Source organism: Diabrotica undecimpunctata, chromosome 1 (genome assembly GCF_040954645.1).
Source record: "Diabrotica undecimpunctata isolate CICGRU chromosome 1, icDiaUnde3, whole genome shotgun sequence".
NCBI classification, from domain to species: Eukaryota; Metazoa; Arthropoda; class Insecta; order Coleoptera; family Chrysomelidae; genus Diabrotica; species Diabrotica undecimpunctata.
Window position 1 is genome coordinate 72487502 of NC_092803.1, and position 19495 is coordinate 72506996.

The 19495-nt window shown below is 33.0% G+C and overlaps 1 protein-coding gene across 5 annotated transcripts in view; it reads right to left on the reverse strand.

Moving 5' to 3' along the window:
* Window positions 1–19495, reverse strand: part of Sec31 (COPII coat complex component secretory 31) — a 357018-nt gene that overhangs the window by 28796 nt on the left and 308727 nt on the right. For all 5 annotated transcript variants that reach the window (XM_072544308.1, XM_072544310.1, XM_072544303.1 and 2 more), the window contains one exon: window positions 15914–16232. In XM_072544308.1, the coding sequence (XP_072400409.1) occupies window positions 15914–16232 (319 nt within the window). The remainder of the gene's footprint in view (window positions 1–15913; window positions 16233–19495) is intronic.

The window sequence follows — 19495 nt, forward strand, 5'->3', positions numbered from 1 at the left end:
ACTCTGTACGAGTACTAGAAACCAATTCGTTAAGGATTTTTGCTTAGTTGAGGAGATATGTTATGGAATGCAATTTTTAGATTCCCCATGTCTCTAATAACAGTTTTATCAACGTCTATTTTTCCTTGCAATTCTTAGAAGGCACAGATTAAAGCAAAATACTCAATTTGGTTTCAAAAATTAGTTTACGTTTTTTAACCAAGTTTGACATCTTGGCGTCTATGCATGTGTCCGATCTACCTTAAGCGATTTATTTTCCTAAACAATATATTTATAAGAGCTTTCTTTATTTAGTATGTGTTCTTATTCTATACGGATTTGTAGCAATATGATAATGAGGTTAAAAAAGTTTTCTTATTATTTTTCTTTCAAATATTCGGAGTTCTTCCTTATTTGTTTTAGTCATTGATTCGCATTCATGTATTAAAATAGGTCTTAAGTGAATTATGCTTTGTCTTGAATTGCTTTCTTCTGTTGATTCGCTTGTATTTGGTTTTTATTTTGTTGATTTTAAGTAAAACATTTTTCGTGCTCTCTTCACTTTGTTGAAGATGTCGTTTGCGGAGAGAGTTTCTTATAAGATCAATATCATTAGCAGATGCTAGGACTGCTTTGTACCTTGAGAGCCATTAATGAATTGCATTTTAAATAGACGTTATTTCTATTTTGGTAAGCTCTTCATTAAATTTTTAAATATTTGAATCGAGAATCTGTATTTTATTCAACTGTTTTATAACACAGAGTTTCTTGGCGCCTATCTTCATCTCTGTTTTTTTTGTTTAGCGTATCATTATTTTTCTTCCTATGCCGTCCCCATTAACGGAGGTTGGCGACCACATTTCTAAAAGTATCTCTGTCTTTTGCAACGTGGAATAATTCGTCTACAGTCATCTTTGTCCAGTCACGAATATTTCGCAGCCATGACTTCCTCTTTCTACCTATTCCCCTTTTGCCATCGACTCTACCCTGCATGATGGTCTGCAGAAGACTTTATATTCCTTAGTATGTGTTCCAGGTATGCAGTCCTGCGTACTTTTATTGTTCTCAACAATTTTTTGTCTCGACCCATCCTTCTCAGCACTTCCTCATTGGTGACCCTGGCAGTCCATGGAATTCTCAACATTCTCCGGTATATCTAAAATTCAAAGGCTTGAAGCTTCCCAACTATTTGCGCTTTTACCGTCCATATTTCTACTCCGTACAATAGTTGAGACCAGACGTAACATTCAACAAACCTCAGTCTCAGCGCAGTATTAAGATTTTTGTCACAGAACAATTGCTTGAATTTTAAGAACGCTGCCCTTGCCATTTCTATTCGTACCCTGATTTCTTAGTCTGAATCTAATTCTTTGTTGATGTAAGCTCCCAGATATTTATATTTTTACTCCCGCATCATTATTAAAAGAATTTTGCTGAATGTCGATCTAGGGAATCCGGTGGTATGTACATGATGTTTCCATAACCAACGTTCGAAAATTTGTCTTACTGTAAAGTCATGAGGATTTTACTAGGAAATATAGTGCTGTTTAATAATAATAAAGTTCAAGCAACAATTCCTATATGCACTAACTTGGTACTGATATCTCTGCTCCCCGATACCAGGTAGCAGTTCCGAAAACATTATAACTGCTACACTCATGCTTTCAATTATCCAACGATTAGCCAGTCCAGGACTATACGCCTTATTATGGTACTGATATTGCTGCTGTCCCTCATAAGTAAATATAATATGCAAGAAAGGTTTTGGCAATTTAATAGGATTTTGTATGTTAGAATATTATTTCTCCGAGAAAGTGAAAAATATCTATTTGCTATCCGGATTTAATTCATAGATTAAATATTAGAATGCTACAAAATAATGCTATTAGCAGCAAAAAACGGTCTGATATTAAGTAATGAGAAAACTAAATAAATTTCTTTAACATACAAGAGAGAGGACGTAGGGTAGGGCATAACGTAACAATAAACCCATATAATTTTGAAAGATTGCAGCGTTTTAGGTATCGTAGATAACGCTGTCACATAAGAAATAAAATGGAATATTCAGGTAGCTAACTGATGTAAATATAACCCACATAACACTTTTAAATCCAGAAGTCTAATACAAATCCCTAAAATCAGGATATATAAAACAGTGATTAAACCAGTGCTATTGACTTAAATGTGACGAGAACGCTGACAAAACAATGTAAGTAAAACTTAGGTATTAATTAGATCAGGATTACTAGAAAAGCCATCAGAATTATTTTCCAACTTACAAAGGTCCGAATACTAACCAATACCGAACCGGAACTAATGCCAAGGTCTAACAGATATATAAAGATAGCAACGTCATACAAGAGACTAAATCTCAACGCCAAAGTTACGCTGGCTACATCCAAAGGCTTTCTAATAACTGCATTGCCAAGTTAAACTGGGAGAATGCCCCGAGAGAAAAAATGCCCTTAGGACGTCCACGAATCAACAGGGGAGGTAACATATGGTCAGATTTAGGAATAATGGAACTACCTACCGACCCATCATATTTATCAACACATGCCTGTACAACCAACTGCTATCCAACCTACAATCAATACTTATCTGTTGGGAACTATCAAATCCATTACATGTAGTCAAACGAAGTAGGCTTAAAAAAAGTTATCTTAGGAAAGGCACTAAAGAAATATTAATACATATTTTTAAAACGTTATTTACGTGGCTAAGTTTTCAATAGGAATGAGGAGACAAAAAGCAGAAAAGCCAATAGAACCTTGTTGCGTTCTGACTATACTATGACGATAACCTTTACAATATAAACAATACTTGAGGCAACGGTTTGTCTCAATTTTGTCATTCAGAATAATTATGTCTGTATTTTTTAATTTGCTAATTTCCATAGATTCTAATTTCCATAGAATCTAAATATATCTTAAGGCCTTTATTTTAAATATACTTTTTTAGTAATGAAAATACGTAGATAGAACCTGGAATATACATTTAACCTTTAATCTCTGGGATAAATCCATCTCCTAAACAATGGCGCCGATATATTTAGTTAAAATTCTGTGCACTTATTTTAACCGTTTATGTCCTTATCATTCATATATGAGTTGTGACCGATATTACAAACTCATTTACTTTTCACAAAGAGACTTCATATTAACTATACTTATTACTATACAAATCTGATTCGAAATATCGTCGAAAAGTAACAGTGTGTAAAATTATTTTTAATGAAAAGTTAATTAGTCATTTCTTATGGGGTTCAAAAGAAAAGCCTTTACGAAAATTTGAGTACAAATAAGACCACCGTAATCAGTTTTGTCAAATCGGTCCTTTTTAGGATCAATTATTCTAATAATGTCTATAAATATTAAGGACATATCTAAAGATAAAGACACTTTACTTTACTTAACCTTATCAGACATATGCGCTTAGCACAAATGTGACGTATTTCTAGTGCAGAAAATACATAGAAGGCAAAAAATAGTGTATTTGGTATTAAGCTGATCGCTGAAAATCACATAATAAATGTAAAAGTGCTATCTCTGCCGGCAAAGAAGCAAAGAAAAACTTAAAATGAGAGAGGACAAAATTAGTCAGCTGAAGGAACCTTTTAACGATGTTGAGCTTGGATCCACTATCTACGTATATAATGAAGAATAGTACGGCACTGACTGAAGATCTGAGCACAAAGCTTATTATAAAATTTGGACCAAAAATACAACAGTTACTGATATCCAAAGTCTTCAGACAAACAAAGCAAAGACAAAGTTGTTGCCTTGCTTAAACCTGGCAAAAACTCCAACGACCACAAAAGCTATCGGTCAATATATTTATTTTGTCAGCTTTACAAAATACTTCTCAAGAGGTAAAACAGAAGAAAAACTCAAATTAAAAGACAAAAGTTGATATAGACAGGAAAGATCATGTACGTCACCAATACTAAATCTTGCCCAACACAGCAAAGATGGGTACAAAAGATATTAGGTATGAGGAGTGGTATTTGTCAATCTAAGCAGCAATTTGCAGTTTTCATTCAACATCTAAGTTACGTTATGCCCTACTCTACGTCCTCTCTCTTGTATGTTAAAGAAATTTATTTAGTCATCTGGGAAAAATTTCTCAAACGATATTAATATTAAAAGGGACTTTAAAGAGCCAAAGCACGCTAAACCGTAAGGTGACTAAACCACACAAAATGGTTATTTGAGAAAAATTATAGCTCGTTCCAGAAAGAATTGTAAATATAACATTAATGTAATTTAAGAAGAAACGCTGAAGAAAAAAAAAACAGTAGCGGTTAGCCTAAATAAAGAAAGACAAAAAGATGTAATTTAATGTTTTGAAAAAATCTGATCCGAAGACTATCTGAAAAAGATTTCATAGTATAGACATCGACCGCGGCGATGCCTTTGCCGTATGGCGGCCTATATCGGAAACTTTTACTACCATTTGACTATTTGTGTACGATTTTGTGTATGGTTAAGTGGCACACCACAAAAAGTGTTTTTATTTTCTCTTTTGTTCAACAATTAAAATGTATTACTATACTTCTAGATGTTCCAATACAATAAAGGATAATAAACATAAAGCACAGGGTACAAAATTTTATTATTTTCTATGTGCTAGTTATTATAAACACATAAGCTATACTACAATCAAAAACTATGACCACTATGAAAAAATACGGTAAACTATAACTACCTTTTCAAAACAACAATGAATCACTTCATTTTATCACGAAAAATTTAAAAATTGCAATGTAATTGAACCCATTTTGTGAGCTATAGTTACATTGATACTTATGTGGCAATTAGCTGTAAAGTCATTAGTCTTTTCCGTCGTATCATATTTTCCTAATATTTTTTGTAGGCAAGCGGTTTAGTTTGTGTAATATAATATCCCCAATTCGTCTCATAATATTTAGTTTTCAAAACAGCTGTTAATAATTCGTTCACATTTTTTAGAGCTCTTTGCAGTACATTTGAAAATAAGTCGACAGTAAGATACTTTACTTGTAGATTACTCCTTGTTAAATTAGTTTATTAGGTAAGCCTAGTTCTGCCATGGTATTTCATAGTTCTATTCTTATGATTATATCAGTGTTTGTTTAAAATCTATAAATAACTAGTTTAATGTTTTTTTTTTTTTGTATTCCCAACATTTCTCATTAACTGCCTAATAGTGAATAATTGATCAACGATTTATTAGTTTTTCTAATTCCACACTAATAGTCTCCTATTTGATAGTTCACCTATTCACTCAATCGTTCCAGGTGTATTAGAAAAAATACTGTATATCCTAATAATTAATAGATATATAGCTTATATATAGCTTATATCGCTATAGTTTGTGCAGTACATTTTATTATCCCTTTTGTGTATGGTATGCTTTTCAGCAAGTTGGTACTTGCTCTTACTTCTAAATTGACAGATCAGTTGTTTAACTGCCTGTACTGAACTTTCTTCTTCATTTTGCAAATATATATAAAAATTAATAAAACTCTGACATACCGTTAATTAAAATATTGGATACCCTATACTATTCAATCAACGGAAATACTAAGATCACAAGAATCTATCTCTATCTAATTAGCCTTTTTCGGTCCATCTTTGGACATAGGCCTTCCCAATCCTTTTCCATTCTTCTCTGTCTGTCAGTATAGTCATCTACCTAGAGCCCACGTGCTTCTTGATATCATCTGCCCATCTCATTTGGGGCCTTCCTCTGCTTCGTTTATATTCCCACGGTCTCAAACTTATAAGAATTTTGTTTCATCGGTTTTTTTTTGTCTTATATTGTGACCGGCAAATCTCCATTTCAATTTTGCAACTTCTTATCTAACATCCCTCACTTTTGTTTTCTCTCTTATCCACTCGTTTCCCTTTTTATCTATTAGTCTTATGTGCAACATTTGTCTTTCCATTGCTATTTGGGTTTTTATGGTTATGTCCATGTTTACTTTTGTAAATGTCCACGTTTGGGAACCATAAGTTAGAACAGGGAGTACGCATTGATTGTATACTTTGGTCTTAAGATGCTGTGGATATCTTTTGTTTTTAAGAATGTAGCTTAGTTTGCCAAATGCCGCCCATGCCAGTCTAACTCGTCTTTTTATCTCTGCTGTTTGGTTTTCTTTGTTACGTTTTATAGTTTGACCCAGATATATATAATCCTGAACTTGTTCTACTTTATCTTGTCCGATCCTCATTGTGATGTTTTCGTCTGTATTTGTTATAATTTTGGTCTTGCTGTAATTCATATTAAGGCCTATCTTTCCAGCTTCTACGTCCAGTTCTTTCATCATTTCAAATAATTATTCTCATTTATCTGTTATCAATGCGATGTCATCAGCGTATATTAGATGGTTCAAGCGTTGTCCATAAATTTTTATACCTTTTTCTTCCCATTCTGATCTTTTAAAAATATCTTCCAGAGCCTGATTGAAAAGTTTCGGTGATATTGTGTCACCCTGTCTCACGCCTCTATTTATTTGTATTGATTTTGTTTATTCATATACTTTAATTGTTGTTTTGGCTTCCTTATATATATTGGCTATTAGTTCCGTATATCTGTGGTCAATTCATTTTCTTATTCGTTTTTCATTATTCATTTGCTCGTTCTATAAGTATTTTCATACTTAGTAAATGGTCACTTGTGCTGAATCCCTTTCTAAAACCAGCTTGTTCTTTTGACTGGTATCCATCGAATTTTGTCGTCAATCTATTGGTTAAAATTTTTGTTAGGAGTTTATACATTACATTGAGGAGTGTTATAGGACGGTAGTTTTTTATATCTGCTTTATCCCCTTTCTTGTGTAGGATAATGGTTACGGATTCCTTCCAGTTGTTTGGGATTCTTTTTTCTTTTAATATCTTGTTAAAAACGGAATGTAGATTGTTAATTACCACTTTTCCACCATATTTCAGCATATCTGCAGTTATTCCATCTTTTACTGGCGATTTGTTGTTTTTCATTTCTTTCAATGCCTTCTTTATTTCTGATTTGCTTATTTCTGGCTGTAGCTCTGAGTTGACATTTTTTACTTTAGCCTTAAGTTGGTTTTTAATTGTTTCTGGTGGTTTCTTTTTTGTTTTATATAGTTCTGAGTAGAAATGGTGGATAATATTTATAATGTCATCTTTAACGTTTGTTTCTAGTCCGTTTTCATCTTTTTTTTTGTTTATTTCACACTTACCTAATTTCGGTCTTAAGCATTTCATATTTTTGTTGTTTTGTATTACTTTTTCTATTTTTATTTCTTGTTCTTTTCTCTTATTTTTTCTTATTATTCTGCTTATTGTTTTATTGGTTTCTACATATTCTATAGCTTCCTTCTTTTATCCATAAGCTTCTTTGTTTCTGTTGATATATAATTGTTCTTTTTTAGATCCTTTTTTGCTATTTCTTTTCCTGATGTAATCATCGTTGCTGTAAGTATGTTGTCTATTTCATCTATATCTTTGTCATCACTGTCTAATTTTTAAGTAAGTTGTTCTTTTAATAGGTCTTTGTATATCTCTTTATATTGCCCTAGTTTGTTTCTATCTACTAGATCCTAGTTTTTAATTATTTTTCTTTTCATTTCATAGTTATTGTCAACACTAATTTTTGCTCTGACCATCCAGTGATCGCTACCTGTTGTGAATCTGTTAAGAACTGTTACATCTTTAATGATATATCGTTCCGTGGACAGTATGTAGTCGATCTCATTTTTTGTGGATCCATTAGGGCTGACCCATGTCCACTTTCGTTGGGGCTTCTTTTTGTAAAAGGAGTTCATTGCGTATAGATGCTTTTCTTCTAGGTAGTTCATCAAAGTAGCACCTCTATCATTTCTCTGACCATAGCCGAAATCTCCTATTTTAGTTTCTTCATTGTTTAGTTTTCTACCCAGTTTGGCATTGAAATCTCCAATTACTAGTATAAGACGATTTTTATGTTCTTCCATAGTCTTTGATATATCTTCATAAAATAGTTCGATATCTTCCGTCATCATAAGTTGTCGTGGGGGCATATACCTAGATAATTTTAATTAATGTTCTTCTTATTTTAAGTATGACATAGGCTGTATTCGGGTTTCTTCTTTTCGTCGAGTTTCTGATAGGCCTATGATATCTCATTTTATAGTTGTTAATTCTTCTTTCAGTTCATGTACTTATTCATCCGTAGCCATCGATCTAATATTGTTTGTCCCTATTGACAGGTTGACGGATTTTTTTGATTTATGTTGTGTTCGTCTTAGTGGGTTTTTGTTTATATCTATCAAAAGCGAATTATTGCGTCTCCCAGATACAGCGAGGCAGACCTTTGAGGTGTGGGATAATATTATGGGTTATTTCTGGTTTCGTCATAATTTACACTGAAATTACTAACAAGAGAGTGCTCTTACTTCCACATGTTCAAATTGATATATAGTACCAACAGATGCTAGTTATATACCATCAGTACTAATAAAATGGAAACTATCAAATTAATATCAATTTCATTGAATAATCAAAACAATCGAAAATATAAAATATACCAAAACAACACAATAAAAGTAAAAGTAGAAGAAGAACTAACCGACCCTATTGAAGCTGGTAATGGGATAAGACAGGGAGATTTCCTGAGTCCTCTATTGTTCAACCGGATTATGGATGAAATAATAAAAAGTAAGAAATAAAAGAGGATACCAAATGGGAGAAAAACAAATTAAAATAATCTGCTATACAGACGACGCAGTACTATTCTTTCAAAGTAAAGATGATTTACAACGTATGCTACACCAATTTCATATAACCGCCAGAAAATTTAACATGTTAATTTCCTCAAAAGAGACAAAATGCATGGTTACAACAGCAAGTTTACTAATATGTTAATTGGAGCTGGAAGGTCAGATAATAGAACAAGTGATGAAGTTTAAATATCTAGGTATCACATTATCTAGCTACGGAAAGCTCGAAACTTAAGTGGAAGATCCACTGAATAGAGCAAACAGAGCCGCAGGCTGCCTAAATGAAACAATATGAAGAAATAAAAATATCAGGAAAGAAACCAAAGGCAGAATTTACAAAATTTACAATAATGACATACGCAGCAGAAACAAGACCTGGCATAAACAGGACAAAAAGGATGTTAGAAACAACAGAGATATAAACACTTAGAAAAATTGATGGTAAGACACTATGGGACAGAGCTAGAAGTACAGATATACGATGTAGATGCAAGGTGAAGAACATCAAGAACTGGTTAAGAAATAGAAGAGTAGAATGGAACGATCATATAAGCCAAATGACAACAAATAGAGTAGTAGACACGGCAAGAGACGGTTACCCAATAGGAAGACGATCAGTAGGAAGACCACGAAAACCATGGAACGGCAACTTACTGGAGGCACATTGAAAAACAGACAGAGTCATGGCTATATAAAAAGAAGAAGAAGAAGAAGAAGTAGAAAAAGATACACAGGATAAACATTAAAATAGCTGCAAGAAAGAGAAAATGAATCAGTCATATTAATGTAGAATAGCAGAGGACAGAATGTTTAGAGAAAATAATGAATCAGTCATATTAATTTAGAATAGCAGAGGACAAAGTATTTGTCATAGCCTTGGACAAGTGTCCAATTGAAAAAAGACCACAGGTCGTTCAAAAAAGACGGAACTCTAGAAAGAAAATAGAATAGATTTAAAAAAAAAGCATAAACGTGTCTTTTCCTACTCTTTTAATATTGAAAATACGCAAATAGAACCTTGAATTAAAATGTAACCTTTGATATCTGTGATAAACCCATCACCTGAACAATGGCACCGATGTATGAAGTTGAAATTTTTTACACCTATTTTAACTGTTTTTATTTTTTTATTATCTATATATGAGTTGCGAACGATATCACAAACTTATTTATTTTCCACAAACAGGCTCTTTAATACCTTAAATTATTACTATACAAATCTGATTCGAAATATCGTCAAAAAGTAATACACGGCATGTAAAATTTAAATTTTCAATAAAAAGTAAAATATTAGGCATTACTTATGGGGTTCAAAGAACGAGCCTTTACGAAAATTTAAGTACTAAGAAAACCACCACAATCGGGTATACCCAGGGTAATGATTAAATAATTAATCGGCTAATTCTTCAGTCACCCCTTTAATATGATTTTGTCAAATTGGTCCTTTTTAGGACCAACTATTCTAATAACATAATGTTTATAACTGTTAAGGGTATATCTAGAGATCAAGAAATTTTACTTTACTTAAACTTATCAGACATATGCGCTAAACACGAATCTGACTTATTTCTAGTGCAGGAAACACATATAGGGCCTAACGTAGGGTATTTGGAATAAAGCTTATCGCTGAAAACCACATTATAGATATAGACATGCTATCTCTGTTGGAAAAAAAGCAAAGAATAACTCAAAGTAAGAAAGGACAAAACCAGTCAGCTTTCAGAGAAACTTTCAACGATGTTGAGCTTGGATCCACCATCTACATATTTAATGAAAAATAATACAACTACCGACATTGAGGATCTGAGCACAAAGCTTATTACGAAATCTGGACCAAAAACACCACAATGGCTTATCCGGATGATGAACAACTGTATTCAAATTATGGAAACACCCAAAATCTAGAGACAAGCCAAAGTTGTTACCTTGCTTAAACCTGGCAAAAACTCCAACGACCACAAAAACTATCGGCCAATATCTTTATTTTGTCAGCTATTTAAAATACTTTTGCACAAGATCGTTAATATGATTTCACCGATATTTGAAGAAAAGCTCAAATTAAAAGACAAAAGTGGCTATAGATAGGGAAGATCAGGTACATTACAAATGCTAAATCTTACCCAACACATCAAAGACGGGTACGAAAAATATCGGGTATCAGGGGTGGTATTTTTCAATCCAAATGCCGCTTACGACACCTTAAATTACAAAATATTTCTCGAAAAACTATACGATATCCCCTTAGATCACTCACTTATATTATTTGCGTATGCCTACACAAGAGAATATTTTTTGTATCACTCAATGTTAAGAATAGCAGATGAAGAACGGTCTCGCTTGGGGTAGCATAAAGGCACCTACACTGTATAACATTTACACAAACAAACGATCCATACCGGTAGATACTAGGACTTCTATTATATAGACGAGACACCTATTATTGCACAATAAAAATAAACTATGAATCAATTTTCAGCCAAAACCCCTGAAAAACTCGTGGGTGCTCCTTCAATTTCCTCGACATAGACGTTTTCACAAAACTGAACATCCAATCTTGTCATAAAATCATTGAACTGTAGACTTCCTATAAATTCCTTGAAAATAGTTTGTATTACACCGGGTCAGTCACAGATTATTGTTTAAAACTAAAAGGTAAATTGAGGACCAGAAATAATATTCTTCGCAAGCTTGTCAGCTAAAAATGAGGCGCACGTCCTTCCGCCCTTAAAACATAGACGCTTGTACTATATGCTTCTGCTGCCGAATATACCTTGTTAGACAAATTAACCATTCTTTCTATTAATTTTAACACAAAAATATCTATTGTAGCACTTAACCATATTTATTTTGAGATAACCTTCTATCAAGATATCATATGTAGTACACAAATAAGACCAGAACTAAAATATTAAAAAAGCTTTATACAATATATCGCAGAAGATTGGATAAAATAAAAGTAGTTTTTATTATTCAGATGCTTACATAAAATGTACAAAGACATACTCACGTAAACAAAATATATTACGAAATTTCTTGAACTAATTGAACTAATAAAATTATATTAAATAAAAAAACAACATCTTTAAAAATACAGAAAAAATAAAATTTTCGATGCAAGCGAACATTCCATTCAATAATAAGCCCAAATCCTTTTGTATCTACATACCTGTTTTTTAAAGAACCAGTTACATTTTAGTACTTAGTTATACCAGGTAATATAATATCCTCTGTTACACAGTGTAATGCGTATGACATTCCACTGTCTACAAACAGTAGATAAAAATAAGGAGCCCATATAAACCGTTCAGGGTATATGTTGAAAACATACGGTATAATCGCACAGTTGCCAAACTCTCAGAGCTTACTTAAACCGATAAACGTATGGTTCAAATATACAATGAAGAAGATCTGAACGACCCCTATAATATATACACGTGAACTAAGCGATATACATTTATGATACAGGGGTATTTACGGGCTCCAAAAAATTTTTATAAATTATTAAACTCTACATGTTGATGAATCGACTGAACCAATATTACGGAATTGTCAAGTGAGCTCCGTATATCGGTATCCACTTGACCACGGAGCTCAATTGAACCTGAATTTTAACATGGGCGGAGTTCACTTAATGCCGTAGATATATATATATATATATGTATATATATATATATATATATATATATATATAAATATATATAAATATATATATATACATATATATACATATATATATATACATATATATATATACATATATATACATATATATATATACATATATATATATATATATATATATATATATATATATATATATATATATAAATATATATATATATATATATATATATATATATATATATATATATATACAAATCTTAGCGAAATAATGTCTATCTGGTACTGCTTAAAACAGGGAATGAGTTTAAACAATCTTGTAAACAAAACAAAATATACACATTTGGAATTTATTTTACGGAACATAGGCTTTTTAATACAATAACTCTGATTCCCTGATTTGCAATTAACCAGTGTAAACTTCAATATAACGTCGCGATGTTTTATAACTAATTTATGTGTTCCACTGGATTGCCTTCTCTTTACGGTTTGTAGTAGCGTACTACCCAAACTCCATTTGGGATATTCGTAATTCTGTATTTTTGTGCAGATAATAATAATGTTTTATTAACATTAATTTTGTTTTTGTTCATTAAGGCTGTTTTAGCAGTTCAAGTACACTGCGATTTGAAATGGGCGTATCACTTACTTTTCTACACTGCTTACGCGAGACCATCTTTACTCAGTGCCGTCGGTCGACGGGTAGTTTAATGACAACAAATACATTATTCTCCATTCAAATTAGTTTTAACACGAACTAATTGACCGTACGTTCATGAGATCTGACGTCACGAAGGCGATAACGTTGAAACTAAGCGCCGATGATGAGTAACACGTTTCACTATTAGATTTCAGTATTTTTTAGCCATTTTCTTTAAAGTTGGAACACGCTTTTCTCGATTATTACTGGACACAGAAAGGTGAAACAAAAATCAACGATTACAGAAAAAAAAACTCTTTCGAGTGATGGGCGTAAAAAGTTTGGTTATAATAGAACGTTAAACAGTATATTCCAATTTTTCAACAGAAGTTTCAAAAAAATAAAAAAAGTAAAACCATCAGTTTAAAGGCAACATAATTTCGAATACCGTGTCCAAATTTCGAGACATTTTGTCGGTAAATAACAGAGAAAACACTGTCCCTAGATTTTGGTGCACCGATAAAACAGCCTTAAGTATTATTTGAAGTATTAAATTTAAACTTAAATAAATTTTCGCAAATTTTAGGAAACGCAGTGGTAAAAATTTGAATTCGGTTTCGCTAGGTAGAAATCGTTTGATTTCTCTTTTTGTTTTTAGATGGCGTAGTTACGTCCGTATATAGTTATTTTAATAACTATTGTCTAGGACGGGAGAGATTTTTGTTTTGGTTCAGAGCAGTGACTATACCGTTCTGACGAGACCTAAGGAGGTCGAAATACGTATCAGCGGTTGTCGCTGCCCTGTATCAAAACAAAGATCTAATACCGTCATTATGTTTTATTACTTACTTCGTTTGGAGTACCAGAAACTGAATTCACTACGAATTTTGACCAGGATGAACTTCATGTGGAATGCAATTTTAGATTCCCTTGCCGAGTAATTTATCCAGCTGTTTGTTTCGCAAATTTTAGGAAACACAGTGGTAAAAATTTGAATTCGGTTTCGCTAGGTAAAAATCGTTTCATTTCTCTTTTTGTTTTTAGATGGCGTAGTTACGTCCGTATATAGTTATGTTAATAACTATTGTCTAGGACGGGAGAGATTTTTGTTTTGGTTCAGAGCAGTGACTATACCGTTCTGACGAGACCTAAGGAGGTCGAAATACGTATCAGCGGTTGTCGCTGCCCTGTATCAAAACAAAGATCTAATACCGTCATTATGTTTTATTACTTACTTCGTTTGGAGTACCAGAAACTGAATTCACTACGAATTTTGACCAGGATGAACGGCATGTGGAATCCCTTGCCGAGTAATTTATCCAGCTGTTTGATTCGCAAATTTTAGGAAACACAGTGGTAAAAATTTGAAAAAAAAAATTTGAATTCGGTTTCGCTAGGTAGAAATCGTTTGATTTCTCTTTTTGTTAAATAAATTTATTATTCCAAATGTTGTTTATAATTTCAAATTAAAAAGGGTGGTATTATTATTACTTGATTTCTGAAATTCCTTTTTATTTTTAGAAATCTACTCTTTTTTCAAGCCGTTTTGGCAATAAAACAACCATTTTTTTTAGTTAAATAATATTTTTAACTCCATATCTACATTTATAAATGTACATTTTTGGCGAATTGACATGCAGTCTAGCTGTGTTCCGTGTTTACACTTACACTGGCGGCATCGTGGCGTGGATTGACTTGACAATGATCGTTTGCGAAGGAGCCGTAGTAGGATATCGAAGGGAGAGGGACTTCAGTCGAACAAAGAAATTAATTAGAAAACAACGCGACGTTGTATTGAAATTTACACTGGTTAATAGCAAATCGGGGATCTGAGTTATTGTATTAAAAATCCTACGTTCCGTAAAAAAATTTCCAAATCTTTATATGCTACGGTTAAATCGCGAATATCGGATAATAATAGAATTACCCAGATAGAGTTAGAATTATCCAAGCATAGTGGATAAAGCTACATATTTGTGAATATTTCATTGTATTCTGGAATTATCCGGTTAACCCTATACTATCTTGTTCAAATAAATAGCCTTTTCTAATTTGGAGTAAAAATGAATATTATTTTTATTGCTAGTTGTATTAAGTTCTCAATGAGTTACCTATTTTGGACAATAATTCTGTAGTAGATTCTTAATAAAGAAAAGAAAGCAAATAAAACTTAAACGTAATAGTGTTATTTATACCCAAATCTAAAATGTACTATATATATATATATATATATATATATATATATATATATATATATATATATATATATATATATCTAGACGAACCCGGATAAATCAAACCATCGAATTTGGATAATACTGAAAGTATTCGAGTAAAACTAGTTTTATCCAAGTCTTTCTACCATGAAGTAAGGAAGAAAAATAGGTTTATCAGAGCAGGAGTACTTATATGAGATCAAAAGAAGGAATACCTAGCGTATTAAGCTAAGTGAGATTAATCATGTAATTTTCGAATGGAAAAGTTTCTTAGATGCGCTGTTAAATGGATATGATGAAGAGGAAGAAACCGACCAAACAATATTAGAACGCGAATATACCCATAACAGACCAACAGAACAAGAATAATGGACCCAATTCAACACTTAAGGAACTATAAAAGTCCTGAAACAAATTGGATAAGTGCAGAAATGTGGAAAATATGTAGGGAACGATTAGGAAAGCAACTAGCTAAATTAATTGGGTGTATTAGCACAAAAAGCAATAATCGCAGTCCAATGAGTCCGGAAACCAATGTGTGAAACTAATAATTACTAATTCGGTTAAATACCCTTGTTTTTGCAATACCTCACGTGCCAAATTTAAATTGTTCATTGATTCATTAAATTTTTTTTTACAATCCACGTTTCATTAATATATTGCTCATTATTAGCATTAGTGGCTATAAAAAAAGCAATTCAAAAGCACAGGAGTTGTATAAAAAAAATTAAAACTGACTTGGAACAGGTGCGGGTACAGGTGCAGGTTGAGCAGGTGCCCCAAAACTACTTTGTGGTGGTTGAAACGGAGTCGTACTTGTGAAACTATTGTTGGGATAGCTGGAGAAAGAAGTGCGATGACTTCCTCTGCGATTCGGTTGCCTAGGTTCTTGGGCGAGAACTTGCTTTACTCCGAGAGCTACTTGAAGTCGATCGCGTAATGTAGATACTTTTTCATTGGTAGAGTTTCCTAAGTAAACTATTGCCGTTGATAATTCGCCTTGAGACGCCAGTAGAGAAGAGTAGTGCGAGAGAAGGTCTGCCAACGCACCAGATACCTGAAAAAAATAACTATATATAGGATAAAACATACATTATATAGTTATAAAATATGGTTTAGTTTCAATACCCAAAATACAGTACAGTTTTTAACCAAGTACAGCCCTTTATGACAGTGAATATCGTCTGTTCCAAAAAATATATTTAAAAGTAAATATAAAGTTCTTGAACCGCTAAGTAAATCATAGAGCTTTAGTGAAAACGCGCCATCGTGTCCTAATTTAAAGGAGATCGTAAAATCTCAAGAACGTAATTCAAAAGTAATAAATAATACAACATAAATTTAAGAGTTTTATATGAAGTGATATATTAGTCAGACAGTTAAGACTTCGCTGTTTCAGATATGTGGCAAGACTATTGGCCCTAAAATACTCAACTAGAAGTAAAGCAAGAAAAGGAAAACATGGAAAAACAGCTAAAACTCTGCAAGGATGATCTACCGAAAGTAACTATCGTAAAATGAAAGCCAGTGTTTAAGAAAAAAGCTGAGAATGTCGTAAATAAGCCAATTTTACTAGGACTAGGCTTTTTCAACAATTATGATCCCAATAACATATTTTCTCCACTTTTTCTAACGGTGATTCGTTTATTGTAATTTGGACGTTTTGTTTGTGTCTTTACTAATGATTATTATTTTTGTCTTGTTATAATTTAGTTTTAGGCCGCATTTGTTACATGTTTCTAGAACATTATCCATCATCCTTTGGAGCTCCTGAGCACTATCTGCCAGTAAAAGGGTATCGTCTACATATCTAATATTGCTTATAAGTTGGCCATTTACTGCAATACTATCTTCTGATTCCTCCAAGGCTTCTCTAAAGATGTTTTCAGAGTAAATGTTAAATAATGCTGGTGACAGTACCCAACCCTGTCTAACTGCTTTTCCGAATGTGAAGAAGCAACTAACGTTAAAAAATTAATACAGCGCTAGTATAAAGAGTAGCGACGTTTTCGTCGCGACACGAACTATTTCGTGTCGTGACGAACTAATTCGTGTCGTGACTTCCCTTTAATTCTGGGAGTGAGGGCATTTTGCTCCATCCCCTACATACATTTCACACTTTCAACAATAATTTATGCTCTTAGAGAGTGCCTCAGCCAGTCAAATGAGATTTGACCTTAAATTACTGTGTTTATGGATTTTATTGCATAAACCACAATTAATTGTAATAAAAATAACATGTTATGTTTGTCCTTGACGTTTCTATTTCCACCCGCGGAAATCGTTTTCAAAACGATTATTATTATTGTTATTTTAACGGATTATTTTAAATAAAGAGTTATACCTTTTATCTATTCCGTTCCGAAAATCGAAACGTCGCAGACAAACGTAAAATTTAATTTTTATTACAACCAATTGGTGGTTTAATTTGATATACATAGAATATTTTTACTGAAAAATGATTTTCCTGTATATGTAACAAAATTAACAATAATGAAAGTTCGATATCAAAAGCATAACGAAAGCCTGTAAGAATATGAAGCTGATATTAAAAGATTATTGCATTTGGCTTACCCTCAGGTATCTAGAGAGTTTCAGGAACGAATTGGTATACGGGCATTAGTTCTCCGATTACAACATTACAAAATGCTAGATGAGGCACATCTTAGCCGAGGTGTATGAAGGGGCGAAAAGCATTTCCACATATAGCGCAAAATTAAAAGAAATACGATTTCGAGAAAATGAAGAAGTCACAACCTCAGATATCCAACAACATATTTTATCCCACATGTTGAGCATACTGCAGAATCTTCAACAAAAACCTTTAAATTAAAAAATATGTTTTAATTACGGAACAATAGGGTATTTGCAAAATAATTGCAGAAGCCGATCCCAGGCAAGGACAGAAGAACCAAATAATGAGGTCAGAAGGTCGCCCATATCGACATTTAGAAGCCCGTCACTTTTTAACCGAAGAAGTAAGTCTCCGGAGGACTACAGTTATACAGGAAGAAGATAATGATCAGATTTCCCTGGAAACCCTTAAAAATAGTCAAAAGAAAGATAATGTCTTAAAAGGCATACGAGAATGCCTTAAAAATAGAGTAAGACCTATTTGTCAGGAAATAACCAGATACTGTGGAACTATAAAGGCGTATTGGGCTCAATGGGAATCTGTATCTTTCCAATCGTCTATTATATCGGAAGTGGGAGAGTCCTGATGGAGCTGACAAAATCACATATTAAAAGTGTGTTACAAGAATTTATAGTAGCCTTTCGGGAGAGAGGGAAAGAACACTTGCCAGAGTTCGAGACAGATTTTATTGGATCAATTGCCGCCGAGATGTAGAAGATTGGTGTAAGAAATGTGATTTATATAATGGTAGAAAAGGTCCTAGAACAAGAATAATATTATATTTTTTTATACGATATTTTTCCGGAGAGCCTTTTGAACGACATAGAGTGGATATTCTCGGTCCACTTCCGATGACAGAGAGAAGAAACAAGTACTTAATGGTCGCAATGGATTATTTTTCAAAATGGCCTGAAACTGCACCCCGTCCTAATCAAGAAGCGACTACAGTAGCAGACGCATTCATAACACACGTCGTATCAAGACATGGAGTTTATTCAGAGTTACTTTCTGATTAACGACGAAATTTTGAATCAGAATTATGGAATACAGAATAACTGAAAATCTTGGGTATTAAGAAAACTCGCACTACGCCTCTCCATCCTCAATCAGACGGAATGGTCGAAACACATAATAGAGAGGTTTGTCAATACCTTTCAATGTTCGTAATCAAAAAGATTGGGATATTTTAATTCCTCTATTTCTGTTAACCTATAGAAGTTCCGAACATGAAGCAACTTATTTTCGGAAGGTTGCCTCCCTGTGAAGAACGTTCATCCCTGACGTACATTGAAAATTTGAAAGAAAAATTGGAATAAGTCTACGAATTTGCTCGTAAAAGTTTGAAGCTTCAAAGTGACAAAGCCAAGGCTAGACTCGACATGCATGTTACTGGTACAATTTTCGAAAGAGGTGACCCAGTATGGTTATACAAACCCATACGTAAGAAAGGATTTTGTCCGAAACTTTGACGAAACTGGGAAGGCCCGTACACCGTCCTACAGAAAATAAACGATCTAATTTAACGCGCCTAGTTTTCAGCTAGAAGTAAACCCAAGGTAGTTCATATCGAGACTAGTTCAATATCATGGAACTGATCCACCCTGTTATCTTCAATCGATCCCTGATAGTCCAGTTATTCGAGGCGAATAACTATAAAGAAGGGAGCAGTGTTACGAAAATTCCGT